Genomic DNA, 19,119 nt, shown 5'->3' with positions numbered 1-19,119 from the left:
AGTACTAGTTCTGTAGATTTTAGTGCAGGCTGCTCATTAGAAGCATCTGGAAAACTTCATATACTCCTGCTACCCAATTATATCAGGCTCTGTGGGAGTACAGAGCAGGCTCTCCAGATGATTACAGCAGGCAGAGAGCTGGTGGTACTTGTTCACATTGGCATAGGCTGCTTCTTGCTCTGCCCATGCAAGTATTTTAGCATATTGGCCAGAATCCTCTTCCTAGTAATGGTATAAATCGGTTTATTCCATTTAGCAAATTAGATTTTATCCACAATTTTGAGCCCCTCTGTTTGTTTTATTTATTACTTGGAAACAGGCTTGATTTTTGTTCTCTTTCCTTTGCCTTTAGTGATCTATGCTTAGTTTCTCTGGTTGAGGCTAGAAGCAAAGTAGGCATTTCTGGACCTTTCTTTACTTTAAAATTGCCAGGAATTTTGTGTAGAATTGAATGAAGTTAAGTTAGATGCTCAGGGCATTGGTTTCATAGCGTCTTTGGTTTGGGGGCTAATGATGACTGAGCACAGTTTGCCCACATTATAGGGCAGATCTGAGAACTCAGGTGGCCCCAGGACACACTTGAAATAGAGTAGTTTAGGACTAATCTGTATTTTTTCAGGATGTTCCTGGAGAGGTAGAAGGTCTGTTCCTCTGAGGAAAAAGCTACATATTCCTCGACCTTCCCTGGATTTTAGAAGTATTATCCTTGCAAGTCTCATCTCAGAAACTTAGTTTATTGCCATGACCAATGGAATTAACCTGAAATTAATCCAGGAGGAAGATGAATGAGCATACCATTTATCATTTATTTATATATTTCTCAATCCATATGTTTTTGTTTATATATATTTTTTTCAGGATTCAACAGGCACAACAACATTTTTAGGGTTCACTGCAGCAGGCTTTGTGGTATTTCAGGGAAATAAGAGAATCCATTTGATCAAATGGTAAGTACTTCTTTGGGAAACTGGCTTACCATTTTTCTTAATCTTGTTTTTCTTTCCCAACCTTTGTTTGTCTGTTTGTTTTTGTTTTGTTTGGAAATGTCTGGAGAAAGGGGAATCCTTTGGCAGTGTTGGTGGGAACACATACTGGAAATGTCTGGTAGAGCGCTTAGCATTCATTTCTTTGCCATGGAGTGTCATTATGAAGGGATTATTCATCTATAATAAAAGCCAATCTAGGTTGCCCTAGACTTCAGTAGACCTGGGGTATGTCTTGGGCTCAGGGACTCTGTCTCCAGAGACAAGGTGTCCAGTGTTTCCTCACCAGGAGCTGCTGCTCTGGCCAGGGGGGTGACCCTGGGGTAGGGCAGGGTAAAGGTGCAAGTTCACTTAAATAACTCAGGACCCTCTTCTCCTGCTCACTTTCCTCCATTCTCTTCTGTTGGGTCCTTCGTTGCAGAATTGTCCTGTGTTATCCAATATATCAGTGAAGATGCTTTTGGCACAAAGTAACAGGAATGTCTCCTCACAGTGGCTCACCAATAAGTGGACTGGTTATCTCACATGGCAGAAGTTCCAGAGGTCAGGCATTTCCATGATCCTTTAAGCTAACTGCCTGATGACACCACGAAGGATCTGGGTCTCCATTTTCTTCTCTGTCATCCCTGGGCAGTGGCTTTTGTCTCCAGCTCATGGTCATAAGATGGCCACTCATGCAACTCTGTCCATCGCATCTTCATACAGCAATACCCAGCACTTGGAGGAGACCATCCCTTCCATGTGTCTCTTATTAAAACGAGGATGACTTGTTTAACAGAAGCCCCTGTAGGAGAGTTCCCATGTATCTAATAGGGTAGGATTGGATTACAGGCACCTACTTAAGCCAATCCCTCCGAGAAGAGTAGGGACTCCATGACTGGGCTGGTCAAATCAAGACCTACCTCTTGCAGCTGAAAAGAGCATCATCTGTATGAACATGTCACCTGGAGGAAGAAAAAAGTCTGAGTCACATCAGTACAGAAGTGGGAAGATGGAGCAGGATATAGGTGACCAGCAGCACCTGCTGGGTCAAATCAAGGAGCAAGATGGTTTGGGCAAAGAGCGAGAAGGCTGAACATACATGGAATACTGTAAAGGCTCAATGTTATTCACAGATTCAGCTTGATTTCGTTTCCTCCCTGATGGCCCCTGACAGGTTTGTCATCCCCATCCTGTCTCACTGGGTGGTGGGCTCACCCCTGTGGTCTGAAGTTGTTCTTGATGGGCCAGTGGGCATCCATTTTCAGTCCTGGGCTGGAAATGCTCTTACACTTTTCCTGAACCTCGGTTTTGACGTTCTGTTGCCTTCAGGATTTCTTCTAAGCACCCCTTTATCAACACCCTCTCTTTGTGTACTGTCCTCCTGGCACCTCCCCCTTCCCCTTCAAACCTGCTCTGCTGGGTTAGCATCAGCCAATTTATGTCCAATCTGCTGCTGCACCATCAGCTCTTCCTTATGACCAGCCCTCTCTTTCTGAGACCCCCAATTTCACCAATCTCTTCCTTGACCTCTCTGTCACTGTCTTTTGTTTAGTTCCTACTTTTCAGCTCCCCTCCATGCCCACTTGTTCTCTTTCTCCACAATGAGTGTTCTCAAAACTTACCTGTAATAAACCTTTTAGCTTTTCTGAGTCTCTGTGTATTCATCCATAAGGTAGGAATCAGTTATATCTGACTGCTCTTCAGGGAGGAGGGGAGATGGGGGAGAAGCAGATGTGACTGTGTCTGAGTGGTGGGATTCACAAACTCTGACATTTTGTGTATGTGTAGCACTGTCGGGCGACTATGTTTCTTCTCTGTGTTTTCTGCGCCTCGTAAAGAAGGGTATTTATTAATCACCCTTCAGGCCATTTCAGAATAAGCTCCCTAGGAATTCCTACTCACTTTGGGAAGCCTGGAAAATTTGGGAAATTCTCCGATCATACCCTAGGACCACAGAAGACTGGGGAGTCCTGACAAATGCTAGATCCTCAGGTTTCTGAATGGCCTCAACTCTGAACTAGATAGGGAAGAACCTGACAGGTCTCCAGTGCAGATTAATTGCAATTCACTGCCCCCTTGGGCTTCCGTTTCTTTCTGGGTCCACAGAAGTGTTGAGATGGACAATCCTTAGACCGTTTGTTTCTGGGTTCTAGGTCTTGGAGTTCCTGGTGGGATGTTTGATGTCATCCCCACCCTTTTCTAGCCTCTGCTTAGGCGCGTGTGTTTGGAACAGCTGTGGACAAGTTACTAAAACAAATTTGATTCCCACATTAATCCTAGTTTTGTTTTGTTTTTGTTTTTTAACACCCATTGATCTCTGTCACTCTTGCAAATGCTTTCCTAAGTTTGAACAGCTTAATGTGACCACACTGTCCCCCCCAACCCCCCCCAAGGAAAAGCACAGGGGCACATGTCAGTCTCCTAGGAATTAGATCAAAGGAATAGAAATAGAATTGTCTCTCCTCTCTACATATATCTTCTCACCAAGGAGGTGACCTAAGATCCCCACTTAAGGCAGATTTTAATTGGGCATCTCCTTCAATGTGGATGGAACTTGAGGGTGTTATGCTGAGTGAAATAAGTCAGGCAGAGAAGGATATATACCATATGTTTTCACATATAGGTGGATTTGGTGGAATTAACAGAGGATCATAGGGCAGGAGAAGGGGAAAAATAGTGGGGGAGAGGGAGGGAGGCAAACCATGAGAAACTCTTGAATGCTGAGAACAAACTGAGGGCTGATAGGGGGGTGATGGGCATGGAGGAGGGCACTTGTGGGGATGAGCACTGGGTGTTATATGGAAACCAACTTGACAATAAACTATTTAAGAAAAAAAATTGAGCAGCTCCTTAAGATAAAACCAGAAGTCACTCTTCTGAGTCCAGTGTGTCAAGTTGTCCTCACAATTTTGAACATCTCATTATCTAATAAAATGATTCTTTTGTGAACAGGGAGGGCAGAAATGAAAATTTTGCAGTGTCGTGTGTGTTCCCTGATGGATGTGAAAGGGTGAGGGATGCAGATACTGTGAATCCGTGTCATTTCATTACTCAAACCTGAAATAATCACATTCTTCCTACCTCACAAAGTGGGTTGGCCGGTTAATACTGTTTTGGTCGTTAATGTTCACGAAACCGCCAGAGCTTCTTGGAAGAGAGATGCAACTTGACTGTAAAAAATGGAATAAATAATTCTGAGCTGCCTACGGAGACTCTCTTGGGAGGCAAATTGCTGTAGAATTCACTTGGGGGCTTTTCACTGCTCATTAGGCCTTCACTGATGATAAGATAATATCTTATTTCATTGCAGTCTGCTCGGTATTTTTGAGTCAGCCAGATTCCTCTGGGAAACCCAGGTACCTTGGTTAGCTGCCAGGGGTTTTTTTTGGTTGTTTTTCTTTTTGTTTTTGTTTCCATCTCACCCAAAGAGATTTTCTTTTCTTAGGCCGGATGTCTGCAAATTGAAGTTTGAAGGGAAGACATTTTATGTGATTGGCACCCAGAAGGAGGTCAGCTACTGCTTTTGAATTACCTGTAGTTGTGTGTGCATGTGTGCATGTGTGTGAGTGGGACACAGGCATAAAACGTGCCTTTAGTGTTGTAGCCCTAGGACACCACCACTTTGAAGTTTAATGATGCTAATGGAAGCTCCACCTGAACATCTGAGAGGTAAACAAATAGGGGGTTTGCACATTTAAGACCAAAAGTCATACTGTTGGTGGGAATGCAAACTGGTGCAGCCCCTCTGGAAAACAGTGTGGAGGTTCCTCAGGAAAATAGCAATAGAACTCCCCTATGACCCAGCAATAGCACTGCTAGGAATTTACCCAAGGGATACAGTATTGCTGATGCATAGGTGCACATGTACCCCAATGTTCATAGCAGCACTCTCCACAATAGCTAAAACATGGAAAGAGCCTAAGTGTCCATCAACAGATGAATGGATCAAGAAGATGTGGTTTATCTATACCATGGAATACTACATGGCGATAGAACGAAATCTGGCCATTTGTAGCAACGCGGATGGACCTTGAGGGTGTTATGCTGAGCGAAATAAGTCAGGCAGAGAAGGACAAATATCATATGTTTGCACGTATAGGAGGATTAGGAGGAACTTAACTGAGGAACAAGGGGGAGAAGAAGGGGGGAAATGGTGGGGAAAAGGGAGAGAGGCAAACCATGAGAGACTCTTGAATGCTGAGAACACACAGAGGGCTGATGGGGGTGGGGAGGAGGGGAAGGGGGGTGATGGGCATGGAGGAGGGCACTTGTGGGGATGAGCACTGGGTGTTATATGGAAACCAACTTGACAATAAACTATTTGTAAGAAAAAAAAATAAAGAAAAGAAAAGAAAAAAAAAGACCAAAGTCAGTGAGCAATGCGGAATCATATACTGCTGTGTAAAAAAATATCCTCCGATAGACTTGAGAAATAGCAAATGGAGCCTCCTCCTGAAACTAATATTACACTTTGTGTTAACTAACTGGAATTTAAAAGTAAAATAAAATGGGACCACCTCCTACCTCTGTAATCTGCCAAAGTATAGATTTATGAAACAAGTGAAGAATACTTTCAAAGCTGTATTAATCAACCACTGCTAGCTAGAGTTTCATGAATAGAGTCTAGATGCCCCAGGAGTCTTCACATAAAGAAGTTACCACTTGTAGGTGGGGTTAATCTGGGAATGCATTTGAGAGGAAGCTGTTAGGGAGGCTCTGAACCTCAGAGCTAGGTCTGGAAGTCTGCAGCTTTTCTTGAGCCTAGTTTTCAGTACAAGCACTGGTTATTGAAGGATGGCAAATACGTTTTTAAAGGAATCCAAGTCTGACCGAGAGGTGAGTGGTGCCTGGAGTGTTGCGAAGGATTGTGAGGCTGTTTTTTGTTAGAAACTAGGCCCAGATAGATTCATGATGTCTGCAAAGGGTGAGGGAGGGGGAGACACCATTTCAAAAACACTTTTCTTTCTTTCTTTCTTTTTTTGTTTTAGAGAGAAAGTGCATGTGAGCAGGGGTGGGAAGGGGTAGAGGGAGAGAGAGAGAGAGAGAGAGAGAGAGAGAATCTTAAACAGGCTCCGTGCTTAGCGTAGAGCCTGACATGGGGCTCGGTCCCATGACCCTGGGATCATGACCTGAGCCAAAATCAAGAGTTGGATGCTCAACCAACTGAGCCACCCAGGTCCCCCAACAATACTTTTAAGACCATAGTAATGCATAAATTACTTTTAATTTGTGTAGTAGGTGGCAGGATGCAACATGAAAAACATAAACTATGTTTAACATGCCTATTCTTATTTTGTTTTGTCTTTTTTATTAGAAAAAAGCCATGTTGGCATTCCATACTTCAACACCAGCTGCCTGCAAACATCTTTGGAAGTGTGGGGTGGAGAACCAGGCCTTTTATAAGTGAGTAGCTTTTATTCATTGAATCACAGGATTTTAAAGCCACCATAGAACCATTTATATTTTGCAAATAGCCTCATAATCATTTCTTTTAATTCAGTCCTTTTTATTACACTGAAGGGAATTATAAGTTCAGTGTGTCATGCAGGGTGACTCCCAACCACTGTTGGCCCAGCCAAGCCTGAGCTCTATGTTGGGTGACGCCCATAGAATTGCTGTGGGCCGTTTGTTTGTTTTTAGCATTGTTATTTCCATTCACAGAATCTGGTTTGGGTTGGGTGCCTCCCTTGGAAGCAGACCTCAAGATGAGCTGAGTTCAAGTAGTTTCTTTGGGATGTGGTTTCTGGACATACCAGTAGGGGAGTAGGGAAGAGAGATGGGACAGCAAACGATATAGGGCATATTGTTGAGCAGGTCACTTGTGAGGGCAGCCGTGTTCAGCCCCGCTGGGGGACTCTATCAGGCTGTAGAACATGCCTCCGAGTTCTCCCACTGACCAGCAAAGGGCGCAGGCTGTTTGTCCACTGATTCCCCATTCATTTTGGTGGAAGGCCACTTCAGAGGGCAGAGTTCATACTCTCTCTGGCTTACTCTGAAGGTGGGCTGAATGTGCTCTCAAAACCAGAAAAGGAAAGCTTTGGCAGAGTCACCGGTGTTCATAATCAGAGGCCTTTAGCGTACAGAGATGAGAGCCAAATGTTTGCGGGCAGAATGCCGCTGGAGTCAAACATCATGGAAAATCAGTACTGGACAGGACTTCAGAAACCACCGATAACACTCTCAGGCTTCGAAAGAGCTTCAAATTAAGGACTTTCCACTGAGTTCCAGCTTCTCCTCTTTGAGGCACATTTAGTCACTGGGAGAGCAGTGGTGGTGGACGCAGGTAAGAGCCCGGGCCAGCCCTGCCCAGGGTATCAGCACTGCTGGTCCCCGGAACTCATTCAGGGTACTTTTGCTCCATCAGCCCCCAACACTGAATTCTGCCATGCTCTTTAGAAAATGCTGAGTTTCTGGACCTCCTGGGCTTTGGCTGACAAGGATGAGGAGAATGATGGCTTAGACCTTCTTTTTCAAATCCTTTTATTATCCACAGAGCTTTTTTCCTCAAACATATATAGGCAAAGCCTAGCATGCTTTAGATAAAAATAGGTAAAAATAGAGAAGCTGTGGTTGTTGGCAGGGGTCAGAGTTGGGACTGGGGACCGGAGACCTTTCGCCCATTGCTCACTGCTTCTCAGGAGCTTGGGTGACCAGGTGACAGTCCCATGTCCTGGGAGACCCCTCAGTCCCAGGCAGATCCTGTCAGGAGCATAGTTTGAAAGCCCTCGGATGAGATTAACTACACAAGGCTGTGAATGAGAATGTGTATCAAGAGCTTCTCACAATTGTCTTCACCTCAAAGCATCAGTGGGTCCCTCATGGTTTTGGGGAACTGGTGTGAAAGGGTACCTGATGGCCTCTGAAATCAGCATGTGCAAGTCTGTCCTATATGTGACAGCTGGGAGAGGAAGAGGCAGAGGGTTTGAGGCTCTGTCTCTAGTTGAGGCCTGCACATATTTTGTTGTTTGTAATTATTTAAAAATTGAGATCATATACCACAAAATTCACTCTTTTAAAGTATACATTCAGTGATTTTTAGTATAATTCACAAAGTCACACAACCATCACCGCCGTCTAATTCCATTTTTATCACTCCCCCAAAGAAACCTTGCATCCATTAACAAGTCACTCCCCATCCCCTCCCTCCCCAAGACCTTGGCAACCATTGATTTACTTTCTGTGTTTATGGATTTACCCATTCTGGACATTCATATAAACAGAATCATAACCTATGTGGCCTTTTGTGCCTGGCTTCTTTCACTTAAGGTAATGTTTTCAAGGTTCATTCATGTTGTAGCATTTATCACTCCTTCATTTCTTTCTATGGCTGAATAATCCATTGTTTGGATAGGCCATGTTTTGTTTATGTATTCATCAGTTGATGGGCATTTGGGTTGTTCCCTTTTTTATGATGAATAATGCTCTAGGTATATCCATATAAAAGTTTTTCTACAGGCTGTTATTTTAGGTTTATACCTAGGGGTGGTGTTTTGGATCATTGGGTAACTGTATGCGCAACATGTTGAGAAACTGACAAACTATTTTTGGATCCTAAGCTTTTGGAACTCTTCTGTTCCTCCTTTGATGAAATCATCTGGTTCCTGTCAAGGGATAATTTAGAGACATCTAGTTAGTTTGAATGAATCTTTTCTCACAAATGAGGGAGCTGTTAGATGGGAGTTTTGAAACAAAGCAAAACAAGATGCATCGTGACCTATTTTATTGTAGATTTTGATGTACACATCTTTATTAGATCAGATCTCTCTGAAGGGAGGAACTGGGTTCTTCTTAGCTTTGTATCTGCTAAAGACCTCATGCATTAAAAGGATATTGCCTGGATCAATTGATAAGGCATGGTTCCTATCCATAGGAGATTGTATTTTGTGATAACGACCAAAAGGGAAGTACAAATAAAATGCTGGGGGGGAGGACCCAAAATAGGGGTGAGTCTTGCCTCTAGGGGAGCAAGGTGGTGAAAGGGCATTCTGAAAAAAAAAAAAGACCAAGGCAGGAAAGTGGAAGACATTGTGGGTAATAAGCAGCTACACAAGGCTGGAGTGGAGGGTAGATGAGGCAGACCGGGAGGAGATGAGGGGCCAGGAACAGAGGGCTCAGCCATGGGGAAAGAGGCAGCAGAGGAGAGTTAGATGGCTTTTGGCCACACTCAGTGTAAGGGGAGGGTGTAAGGAAGGGGAACGCTCCGTAGATAGACCTTTTAGAGGCATCTCAGTAAGCCCTTCTTGGGAGGGGTTTAGCACAGCTTTGAAGATCCTTAGTGAAATTCTAGGATCTCTAGCAAAGAGTAACTTTGGCCATTAACTGGTTCTTCGCACACATATTGTTTTATCACCCATGAGGGAGTCTGTTGATGGATGGAGTCAAATAAAGGCAAAACCAGAATTGAAAAGAGGGGGAAGAAGGAGAAAAGCCCTGCACACTGGGGGATTTGTTTTGCACATTTTAGGGTGTGTGCATTAGCTGGCAGCGAGGGAAGAGGTCAGTGTGATAATGCTATTATTAGACGGGCCGACCAGGCACATCAGAGGAACCTCTCCCCCTCTTCTGTGGATGCTTCCGAAGACCCAGAGGCTTGAGTGGACAGGATGAGTGGCACCGTACAGATCTTCCTTGACTTATGATGGGACTACACCCTGATAAAGCATCCTATGTTAAAAATACCATAAATCAAACCATCATACATTGAGAACCTTCTTTCTAGAGGTGATGGAGTCATTGCACCTCCGCTTTGTTAGACCAGGCTATCCCCATCTCCCTCATGGGGACATCTGATCCCTAATATTTGTACTTACCTGAGTTCCGTTGGAACCCTTTGTTCCTTCATTGTTCCATAACCATCCCTGTTTTTCAAGGAGAAGGAAAGATATGACTTATTCTGACGCAGCTGTGTGACCTCGGACAGGTCTGGTCTCAGCTTTCTCATCTCAACAATGGAGGGGACAGGGATTCAGGCGAGACTCGTTTGCCTCCCTGTGGCCGAGTGTTAATGAGAGTGGGCCTTGGAAGTGAAAGACTTGGCTTTGAGTCTTGATCTGTAATTTACTAGCGGTGTGGCCTGGAACAAAGCACTTAAACCCTGAGCCCCGACTTTGTTTTGCATTTAAAATGTGATCGGTCATACCTGCTGGTCAGTGCTTAGTTGTACCAGGCACACTGACCATCGAGGAGTGGTTATCACAGCAGTGACCACGACTACTTCCCCCTCCACTGATGACTAAAGGTTTTTGAGCACCAGTTCGTTGCAGAGTCCAGGCCCTTGACTCTGAAGGGTTCCAATTCTGTTAAGCTCAGGGGTGGGCACCTGCTTCTAACTCTGTCCACCTGGCACTGTGTTGTAATGGTCTCTGCTGGCAGAGCAATACCCAGATTTTCTGATTTCGTTTCCTGGGTTGAGGGTGGCTTGCTTCCTCCTTTCCTGCCTGACCTGCCCTGGGAACAGGGAGGTGGGTGGCTGACTCCGAGGAATTCCTTGGTGTGCTTTTAAAACATGAATGTGCTGCTAGTTGTCAGCTGGCCCAGAGACACCCATCAGGTTGGAAAGCCCTGGCTCTGAGATCTGCTGCCTGGGAATGGAGCCCAGTGCAGAAACTCTGATTCTCCCTCCTGCTCCAATCCCCAGGGGATCCCCTGACAGGCAGTCACCATTTCAGAGCTTCCTTTCTGCTGCGTGTTTTCTAGGTGCCACTGCTCCTGTGGTGCTGGTTCCCCAGGCGCACGCTGGATGTGGTAAAGGGTTTGGGGACTCAGGGTTCCATTCAGTGAATCTGTCACACTTGCGTCATGCCGTGCTCCGGGGACACCATAGAGGCTCATATGACACTCTTCACCCTCAACTTTTGTACAGAATTGTTTGCAGGGGATAAAGGCAGTCCCTAACCCATTTCTTGCCCAGATTTTGGTACGTATTTTGTCAGAGAAATGGCATTACACTTGGTAGGTAAGGACGCAGACAGCTCACTACACGAGTGCCTCTTGCACTTCTGTGAGCACATGAGTTATCCACAGATCCTGTCAGAATGTGAATTGTGATTCACTAGATTGGGGTGGGGATCAGAGTCTATATTTCTTTTTGAGAGAGAGAGAGAGAGAGCAAGTGGGGGAGGGGGCAAAACGAAAGAGATATTGAGAGAGAGAATCTTAAGTAGGCTCTGCTTAGTGTGGAGCCCGACATGGGGCTTAATCCTCTAGGGATCTCTAGGGATCTCTAGGGACTATAGGGATCATGACCTGAGCCGAAATCAAAAGTCAGATGCTCCACTGACTAAGCCACCCAGGTGCCCACAGAGTCAATATTTCTTAAAAGAAATTTATTAATGTTTATTTATTTTTGAGAGAGAGAGAGACAGAATGCAAGCAGGGGAAGAATAGAGAGAGAGGGAGACAAAGAATTCAAAACAGGCTCCAGGCTCTGAGCTGTCAGCACAGTGCCTGACATGGGGCTCGAACTCATGAACCACAAGATCATGACCTGAGCCGGGTCAGATGCTCAACCAACTGAATTACCCAGGTGACCCAAGTCCATGTTTCTAAGAAGCTTCCTGGTGAGGCTGGGCTGCAGGCCCATGGACTACTCTTTGAGTAATAAGGTTCTAATCCAATGGTTCTCAGAGCTCACTGCACATTAGAACCACCTGGGGGAGCTTTTAAAAACTACCAAGCTGTGGACCCAACCCTAAATCCAATTAAATCAGAATCCCAGTCTTCACAAAAACATGGACACAAATGTTCATAGTGGCATTATTCATAATAGCTACAGTGTTCATCAAGTGATGAACAGAAAAAAGAAAGAGAAATATCCGTGCAATGGACATTTATTTGTTCAGCTGTTCAGAGGAATGAAGTACTGCTCTGTGCCACAGCACGGATGGGCCTGGACAACATAAAGCTTGGGGTGCCTGGAGGGCTCAGTCCGTTAAGCATCTGATTCTTGGTTTTGTTTGGGTCATGATCTCACAGTTTGTGAGTTTGAGCCCTGCGTCGGGCTCTATCTAGGTTGACAGTGTGGAGCCTGCTTGGGAGTCTGTTTCCCTCCCTATCTGTCCCTCCCGTGGTCACGCTCTCTCTCAAAAATAAACAAACATTAAAAAAAAAAAAAAAGCATGGAGCTATGTGGAAAGAAGCAAGACATAAAAGGCCACGTATTGTACGATTCTATTTGTGTGAAACGTCCAGAATAGGCAAATCCTTACAGACAGAAAGTAGCTTAGTGATTGCCTAGGACACTGGGGTGGAGGAGGTGAGGGCAGGAAATGAGAAGCTGGTTTCTTCTGGGGCGATGAAAAATCTTTTTTTAATTTTGTGAATTATATTAAAGACCACTGATGTGTATGACCTACAAGGGTAAACTTTATGGTATGTGGATTAGATCTCAATAATTTGTCATTAAAAAAAGTCAGAATCTGGGATGAGAGATCTAGGTGTTGGTAGAACTAAATCTTTCCCAGGTGGTGCTAATGTGCAGGCTAGGGTTAAGTGCTCTGATCCAGTGATTCTTAAAGTAGGGTCATTAGACCAGCATCAGCATGGCCTGGGAACTTGCTAGAAATGCAGATTCTTGGGCACCACCCCAGACTTACTGAATCAGAAACTTGTGTTTTGAGAAGCCTGTTGGGTGAATCTGAAGTCTGAGAACCTTCATGGCTAATGCATTAATTTAAAAATACAGATCTGTATTTGCAGCTCAGTTTTTCCAGCTTCTATTATGTTACCATTGTTAAGGGAATTAACCCCTCTGTGCCTCAGTTTCCTCCCAGAAAAAGGTGGATTGCTTCCTCTTAAGAGATAGCTATGAGGATAAATCAAATTAATATGTTTGAGATACTTTGGATGGTACATGGCCCATAGTGGGTGCTCAATAATTACTTGCGTTGTTATGGCTGTAGGTACCCCACAAGCTGCCAACCATGATAAAATGGGAAGTTGTATGTTGATTCTATAGGTGACCTCTTAGACCACCACCCAACATCTCCCCAGCACCTGTAGTAGTAGGTGCCAGGGTGAGGGGGGGGAGGTTAGAGGTGGGGCTGTGTGTCACATGACCCTGTCACTTAGTGAGCACTTCAAGTATTCCAGGCACTGTCTGCATGCATGGCACATCTTGCACGTGGTACCCCATTTATTTATTCATTTCATTTGTTAAAGGCTTTTTTTCCTAAGTTTTATATATTTATTTTTAGAGAGAGAGTGCAAGCAGGGGAGGAGCGGAGAGGGAGGGAGAGAGTCCAAGTAGGCTCCATAGCATCAGTGCCGAGCCTGATGCGGGGCTCGAACTCACGAACTGTGAGATCATGGCTTGAGCTGAAATCAAGAGTCGGACGCTCAACCGACTGAGCCACCCAGGGGCCCCAGGTACTCCACTGAAAGCACAGCTTCAATGTCGGGACTGGGCAGAACCCCCTAATGTGGTAGGAAGGGATCTCGGGCTACAGTGGCTGCAGTCCTGGGGTGGAGATGGTGGGGGGCTGTGGCCAGGCCACCATGTGGACACGTAGTTGTTGTCAAGCCAGGTGTTGTTGGTAAACTGGGGACTATCTGGGTTTCTCTGTGAGTCTGATGTTTGAGAACAGTCTTCTGTAGCTTCTGTGCTGGGATTTTGGTCGGGGGCTGCAGATGGCAGTGGGGAGAGGGCAGACAGGAGAGAGACTGGAGGAGACAGAATTGCTGTTTAGCTTTTGTGCATTCATTGCCTTCAGTGGGCAGGCTTTTGCTCTGGGCCCCTTGTTGATGAGAGAGCCTGGTGAAATGAGCCCCGGAACACGTCCACTAGTTAGAGCATGGAGGTTCTCTTATTGGCTTCCAGAGTGTTTGAAATAGTTCCCCGGCATCTCCATGGTTAAGAGGATTGGCTCTGGCTGCTCAATAGTGAGAAGGCAATGGAGAGGTTTGAGAGTGATCTTAGGAAGGGAGGAAAACTATTCTACAATGGTCAGGAGCTTTCAATCATTTGATCTTGCTTAACCCTCCTCAGAACACTATGAATTAACTATTGTAATACCCTCCCCCCTGCCCCTTAAAAAATTCATGGACAAACTGAGGCTTGGAAAACCCCCAGAAGCAGGTAGGAGCCTTGGGCCTCTGCTCTCCCAGGTAAAACAGCATCTTTTGGGTCATTCAAGGAGATTATGGGGACTCTGAGTTCTTAGATGCAAGTGTACTGCCTTGGAATGCTGGGGTGTATGATAAAAAGTCAGACCTGCTGAATGAGAATCTCTAGCGATGGAGCCTGAGTTTTAACCCCCATTCCAGATGCTGCTGGCATATGGCCAGGATTGGAAACACCTGGAGACATGTCCTGTAACCCAGCCACCTCTCTTTTCCCCTGACCATCTACCTCCATCCTACGTGCTTCCCAGAGGTTTATGTTGTTCGAGCTCTTGGGATAAACTCCCCTGTTAGAAGTCCATTAAAGATCTCAACCCAGGGGCAGCTGGGTGGTTCAGTCAGTGGAGCGTCCAACTTCAGCTCAGGTCGTGATCTCGAGGTTCTTGAGTTCAAGCCCCACGTCGGGCTCATTGATGTCAGCAAAGAGCCCGCTTCTGATCCTGTCCCCCTCGCTCTGCCCCTCCCTCCCTTGCTTGTGCTCTCTCAAAAATAAATAAACATTTAAAAAGAAGAGATCTCAAGCCAAGCATGATTGGGAGCTTGCCTGCACATTTGGGAGGGCTGGGAATTGGCAGTAAATCTCTCAGGAGAGTGTTTCTCAGCAAATGAAATGACACAAATGGTCATCAAGGGCAGTCGGCCGCCAGAAAGCAGCCAACACCATTTTCACTCCTCATATCCTGAGTAGGCAGCCCTTCACATTCTCTGTGAAATGTGTCTTCTGACCTGAGGGTTTGTGTGGATACAGAGAAGCACTGAGGCCTTCCACTGAGAGGCCAGTGTGAGATGGCAGTGGCCTCCTTGAGGGTCCCCAAGAGCCAAGCTGAGGCTGAACAGTGAAAAGCCCAGCCACCCCCCCTCCCCACAAGAGGCCCCCTGGAAGTGCTGGGCTTGCCACACCCCTTTGAGCTTCTGGGATCTTCTATAAACTGGGCACAGAGCTGCCTTTGATCCAATTTTTCTTTTTTAAATAATGTTTTGTTTATTTATTTATTTGTGAGAGAGAGAGCATGTGAGAAAGGGAGAGGGGCAGAAGGAGAGAGAGACTCTTAAGCAGGCATGATGACCCTGGCATCATGACTTGAGCCCCCAAATCAAGAGTCAGACGCTCAACTGACTGAGCTACCAAGGTGCCCTATTAATTAATGTTTTTTTGAAGTATAGTGGACATGATGTTACATTAGTTTTAGGGGTTAAAAACTCCATTTAAGGCTCTTATCCTTAGTGGACTGCCTTGCCCCAAGGATCCTTAGAACCTAGAACAACAATAAGAAACATTCTGAAAGCAGAAGCTTCTTTAAAAGTTTCTCAGCTCCGCTGTCTCTGAGGCTGGGGAACAGCCTGTGGAGAAGATGGGGAGAAAGACATGTAGATGAGCCTTTACTCAGACTTCTGTAGATAATGTGTCAGGCTCCCCGGGGTTCTGTGTGTATCTGTGTGTGGGGGTGGGGGGGGGGCAGACGTCCGGAGCAGGCATGTCCTCGCAGGAGGAGGAGGGTGCCATGTGGCTCTGTCCCGTGTTAGCACACTTGCTGGGGGGGTTTTACCCTCTTATATCCACACCTCCCAGGTGTGGGTCTCCTATGCTCCTCAGGACCCCCACACCATCTTCTCCAGGCCCTGCCTTCAAATGGAACCGCCCTCCCCAGGGTTTTACCCCCCTCTGCCCCCCATCTCATTCTCTCTGCTCCTCATTTGTCCCCAGTACCCTTCCCTATTGGCTCAGGCTGTTTGCAGAGGTGGAAGGGAGAAGGGACCCCTTTGCAAAAGTGTTACCATGGCTTTCCATTGTCCTGAGGAGGAAGGCCACAACCCTCAACAAGGATGGCTTAAGGTCAGGTCCTGCTAAATTAGGGGAAAAAATGTATGTGTGTGGGTGTGGGTTTGTGATGACAATAATAATCACGATGGGGAAATGCACATCAGATCATTTTAGTTCCTCCAGGGCTCAGGCTCAGGCCTTTGTGCCTGCTGAGGCTTCTGCCCAGAGTACTGCCCACCACTTGCCTGGTTAATATCTTCCCACCCCAGGATCTCAGCCCAAACCCCCGGCCCCCAGACTGGATTAGTCTCCCCATCTTGTGCTCTCATTGCATCATTTCCTTCATGGCTTCCACCACCGTTTGCAATTTACAGTTATTCATTTATGTGCCTCGTTTCTAGATTAATCTCCATTTCCCTCCTAAACCTTACACCCCAAATGTAGAGACCAGGTATCTTCCCTTAGTGTGGGGTGTGCAGAGCAGGCTAGTCATTTGGTTAACAATTGCTGAACAAATGAATGAAGGCTTCAAGATGTCCCGGGTGGGGATCGTTGCCTGCCTGGGGAAACTTAAAACCACAGCCCTGTCTGTGTGCAGTGATTGCTCAGGATTCCATTGTTTTGTGTGGGTTTTTCTAGTAAAATTTTGTGACTGTCCATATTTTAAATAGTCCTGAACTCTTGCAGACCATTCTTTCTAACATGGGTTTACATGCATGAGGCTCAAAGTGATTGATGGAGAGGCATCCTTAGCTGTCACAGCAATTTTGTGCCCTGTGGGTGGCCTCCAGGCAACCCATGTTCTCATTGTTTTCCAGAATGCTGTGGTTTTGTTCCTGTTGACGTGTGTTTACGGTGCACTAAGAGCTGCTGAATCAGCGCTTGACGGGGCTTCTAGTTCCGCATATGTCTTAGTCATCTTCCAGCCTGGGTTCTTTTAAAGGGCACTGGGTCATGGTGACTTCAGCGGAGAATATTCAAGCCAGTGACCATGTCCATGGTAACATGAGCCCTTGTGTCCTCTTTCAGGCAATACACAGTAGGTGGGTTCTTTGTGACATGGTGAGTGACCTGTGTTGCTCGGAATCTGTTTTTTGCTGTACTGTTGGTTCAGACACAGGCAAGAAAGTACCCTGAAAACGGAACTTGACACCATGTGACATAATGCGTCTTCTCCTCTGTATCTTTCCAATGGAAATTGGGAAAGAATCCCCCTTTTTTTTTAAATTAAAATTTTAGTTAATTAACATACAGTGCACTATTGGTTTCAGGAATAGAATTTAGTGATTCACTGCTTACACACACAATACCCAGTGCTCATCCTGGTAAGTGCCCTCCTTAATGCCCATCCTCCATCTAACCCTGCCTTATTACTCATCGGTATTGCCTGGTCCTTTCTACAGGTTGTAACCCAGTAATGGATTATGAAACTGTATGTGGGCCATCACCAGCATTTAGAAAGAATGAAAAGAGATAGCAGAGTCCAATACACACAGTGAAAGTAACTATCTTTTGATGGAACTTCTCTTTCAGGTGCGCGTGCCTATGTGCACACGCTGAATCATCCGACAGCGTGTGTTTCTTACAGCCCCAAATACCCAATTACCGCACTTTATAGCGTGTCTCACTTGGATTTGCCAATGTCACTACCACCTCTGTTTCCCTCTTTTCCAAGGTATGCGAAATCCAGTCAGATCAAGACCGTGTCAAGCAGCAAGATATTTTTTAAAGGAAGTCGATTTCGATATAGGTGGGTACCCATGAGTCCATACTGGTGATGGGCTGGGGTGGGAGCAGCCATTTACTTTTTGAATAGTTTGCTTATAAATCAGGACACTTTGGCTTGTCCCTCTGTTTCGGTTCTCCCTTTACACCCTACTCATGTCTTATACTCATGGAGTCCCCTCAAATTCCATAGTAACTTCTCTTGTAGAGGGAGAAAAAGCATGGATTTCTAGAGTGGATCAGACTGTTGTGAAGTTAAAAAAAAAAACCCATATGTGCTGCACACCCCCCGCACACTTCTGCTCTGAGCATCTGTGCACAGATGTTATGTTTGTCTTTTGCAGTGGTAAAGTTGCCAAAGAGGTGGTGGAGGCCAGCTCCAAAATCCAGAGGGACCCTCCGGAGGTACACAGGTGAGTGGGTGGCCCCCAGGGCTCCGAGAGGCATCTGGGATGGACAGGATTTAAAAGCTTGCTTTGTTAGATCCTCTGTAACAGGAAAGGGCATAAGGCTACCAGCTGCTTATGCCAGTGTCATCTCGGGGACATTTGGTTCCAGGCACGACCCTCTCGACATCTCGGCAGCCTCTCTGGGGCAGACGTGACAGGGCCACAGTGTGGGTACAGCTCGACTCCGTTATGAGTTGCTTGCTCTGTGCGGAATCATCAGCTTGACTGGACCTGGAGTGTCACACGAACAGTGTGTGTGAGGCACGGTGGTGTCATCTCCTGGTTGAGACCTGCCCTCTTAGAGCTGCTCTCTGTTCCTGCCTCTGTTTATCAGACATGGCCGGTTCCCACTGGCCCGGCTTCTAGGCTGTTTCACAGGAGGAAGGCAAGGGTGCTCATCTCGCCCCGGGCTCCTTACTCCCAAAGGTCACCCAGGGGAATGAGGAACTTAGTGATTAGCAGTTCAAGGGTATGTACCTTCATTAATGTGGCAGTATATACAATTCTTAGGAATTAAATATTCTCTTGGTCATGCGGGACTTCCTACCACCACAGTGTACACAAATCATTGTACACCCTAAGCCTCAAACATGCTACATAGCTAAAGCTGAACATTCTCACCATGACACTCCCCATTTTGAAGGCGGGATCATCCTAGATGATGTTTTTCAGGAGATTCCTACATACTGGTTGGCAGCCGTTTCTTCCCTTCAGACTTGGAAGAGGCTTCCTTGTGCTCAGATTTGCCTAGTCTCTATTTCCAGCATGAGCCAGTGAGCTGGCTTCCTCTTCCCTTATTCCCTGGGTTGCTGGGTCTTTTGGAAGTGTGGCTGAGTCAGCCTGGCACAGGCATCCAGACAGCCCTTCTCTCCCACTCAGGGGGCAGAACTACAGTTGGCACAAAAAGCCCATGCAGACGTGTGCAGAGAACGATTCATTCCTGGTTTGGGTGACTCGGGGGAAAGCTATCGTGGGCGTGTCAGCAAAAGTGGTCTTCCCTGCTTTGCGAAGCAGAAGAAAGCTGTCGGGCTAGGGAAGCAGGGACACCTTGGTCAGGGGCACCTCAGCGCAAAACTGTGCAAGTTTTACAGCCTACCCA

General features: G+C 46.1%; 1 protein-coding gene across 3 annotated transcripts in view; it reads left to right on the top strand.

Annotated features, from left to right (window-relative positions):
• FRMD3 (FERM domain containing 3) overlaps positions 1-19,119 on the top strand; it is a 302,421-nt gene that overhangs the window by 218,233 nt on the left and 65,069 nt on the right. For all 3 annotated transcript variants that reach the window (XM_039250404.1, XM_039250403.1, XM_039250405.1), the window contains exons 8-12: positions 859-947; positions 4,411-4,474; positions 6,280-6,368; positions 17,522-17,596; positions 17,916-17,984. In XM_039250404.1, the coding sequence (XP_039106335.1) occupies positions 859-947; positions 4,411-4,474; positions 6,280-6,368; positions 17,522-17,596; positions 17,916-17,984 (386 nt within the window). The remainder of the gene's footprint in view (positions 1-858; positions 948-4,410; positions 4,475-6,279; positions 6,369-17,521; positions 17,597-17,915; positions 17,985-19,119) is intronic.

Source organism: Hyaena hyaena, unplaced genomic scaffold, assembly GCF_003009895.1.
Source record: "Hyaena hyaena isolate Hyena2069 unplaced genomic scaffold, ASM300989v1 scaffold_369, whole genome shotgun sequence".
NCBI classification, from domain to species: Eukaryota; Metazoa; Chordata; class Mammalia; order Carnivora; family Hyaenidae; genus Hyaena; species Hyaena hyaena.
This window is presented reverse-complemented; position numbering and strand designations above follow the sequence as displayed.